The sequence below is a fragment of the Camelina sativa genome, chromosome 4 (genome assembly GCF_000633955.1).
Source record: "Camelina sativa cultivar DH55 chromosome 4, Cs, whole genome shotgun sequence".
Lineage (NCBI taxonomy): Eukaryota > Viridiplantae > Streptophyta > Magnoliopsida > Brassicales > Brassicaceae > Camelina > Camelina sativa.
The window spans coordinates 21,492,509-21,494,070 of NC_025688.1; the positions used below are offsets into that span (position 1 = coordinate 21,492,509).

The window sequence follows — 1,562 nt, forward strand, 5'->3', positions numbered from 1 at the left end:
AGTAAGCGAGCAGAAAACAAATAAAGAAGCAAAAGCAAGTCAACCTGTCCAAAGCTTCATCAAAAGAATCAGTGTTGATATCGAAATGGTAGTTTGTATCTTCAGTAGTTGTATAAGCATTTGAACTCCCTCCATGCTACAAACAAGAAAAAAAACATAATTTAATAAGCGCCTTAGAATATATAGAAGAGCATCATTTCAATATGCAAGAATTAAGATCAATTTTGTATTCCAGAGCAAAGCAGGAGAAGAACATTATTACCTCAGCGACATACTTGAACAAACCATTTTCTTCAGGGAATTTTTCACTTGCATAAAATAGCATATGCTCTGATAATTAAAGAAGTGACTCTCTCTCTCTCATTAAACGAATTTGACTACTTAGAAGAAGATAAAACAAAAACTGGGAATCAAAAAAAAGTACCAAGGAAATGAGCTAGGCCTTCCAATCCTTCTGGGTCCGAGAACGATCCGACGCTAACGTTCATCGAAGCAGCACACTAAGAGAGCACCGATACAAAATTAATCTTCAGATTATTATTTTATTTTATCGGTAAAAGTATCTTCCAGAGCTTACTTTGTCAGTCTCTGGATCGCTGATTAACAACACTTCCAGCGAATTCTTAAGTACAATCCTCCGATATTCTCTCGTGTCCGTACGTGCCTTCAGTATCTCGTCACCTCCATCCGCCGTCGCCGTGGGCGTGGCCATCATCAACCTTTCGATTTCTTTTGGGATTGTTTGTAGACTTTTTTTATTAGTCTTCTTTCTTCGCTCTTATTATTATGTCTTTCTAACGTCTTTCTTTTATTTCAGTAATCTACTGTGCTACAGTCTACGTATGATTAAAAATATCAACGGTGTATGTTTTCCCAAGTAGTACAGATCCAACGGCGATTACTTGTGATAGTTAGATTCTTCACTATTATGTTATGGTCCAAGGTCTTTCCTTTTTGTCTCTAATCTAGTGTCATTATCCACTGTGTGGTTGGTTAGAGATCTAACTATTATTATCAACGGTGTATTTCCCCCCAATTAATAAGAGTACCAAGGGGCAACGAAACTATTGGTCAACGCCAAGTTGTCAACTCCACCGTTGATTTTTCTTTTTTTTTTTTTTTTTGTTAGAAAATTATAAAATTGGGACCTAAACAGTAGTTGAATATGATATAATATAACTAAGAAAAATCTATATATGCTAGATGAATATCTTGAATAACTATGTCATAAACTTTCATCAAATAAGTGTGTATATTATGACGTCAAGTATCATCTTTATAATATTACTTTGAATTTTCCATGACTTTGGATCCAAATGTTAACTTTAATATGACTAACTCTACTGATTCGCTTTGGCATATGTCTCTGTTTGTTGTACTTGTATATAAATCTCTGAAAAAGAGTTGGTACCTCCTCAAAGTTTCAACGACCCGTAAAGAGGTTGAGACTTTCTGAAACCAACAATGTCTTCGATTTCTATCAGTGGTGATCGAATTTTGTCTTTGTCAGATTGTATTTCCTTCAAATGCTGGTTTCCATATACGCATATGCTCAAGGATTT

At 35.0% G+C, this 1,562-nt stretch overlaps 1 protein-coding gene across 1 annotated transcript in view; it reads right to left on the reverse strand.

The window, feature by feature from the left end:
• The window catches only part of LOC104784127 (insulin-degrading enzyme-like 2), a 4,417-nt gene continuing 4,108 nt past the window's right edge, over positions 1,254 to 1,562 (reverse strand). Inside the window, exon 18 of the mRNA XM_019244187.1 lies at positions 1,254 to 1,556. Within this exon, the coding sequence (XP_019099732.1) occupies positions 1,416 to 1,556 (141 nt within the window). The 3' untranslated portion in view covers positions 1,254 to 1,415. The remainder of the gene's footprint in view (positions 1,557 to 1,562) is intronic.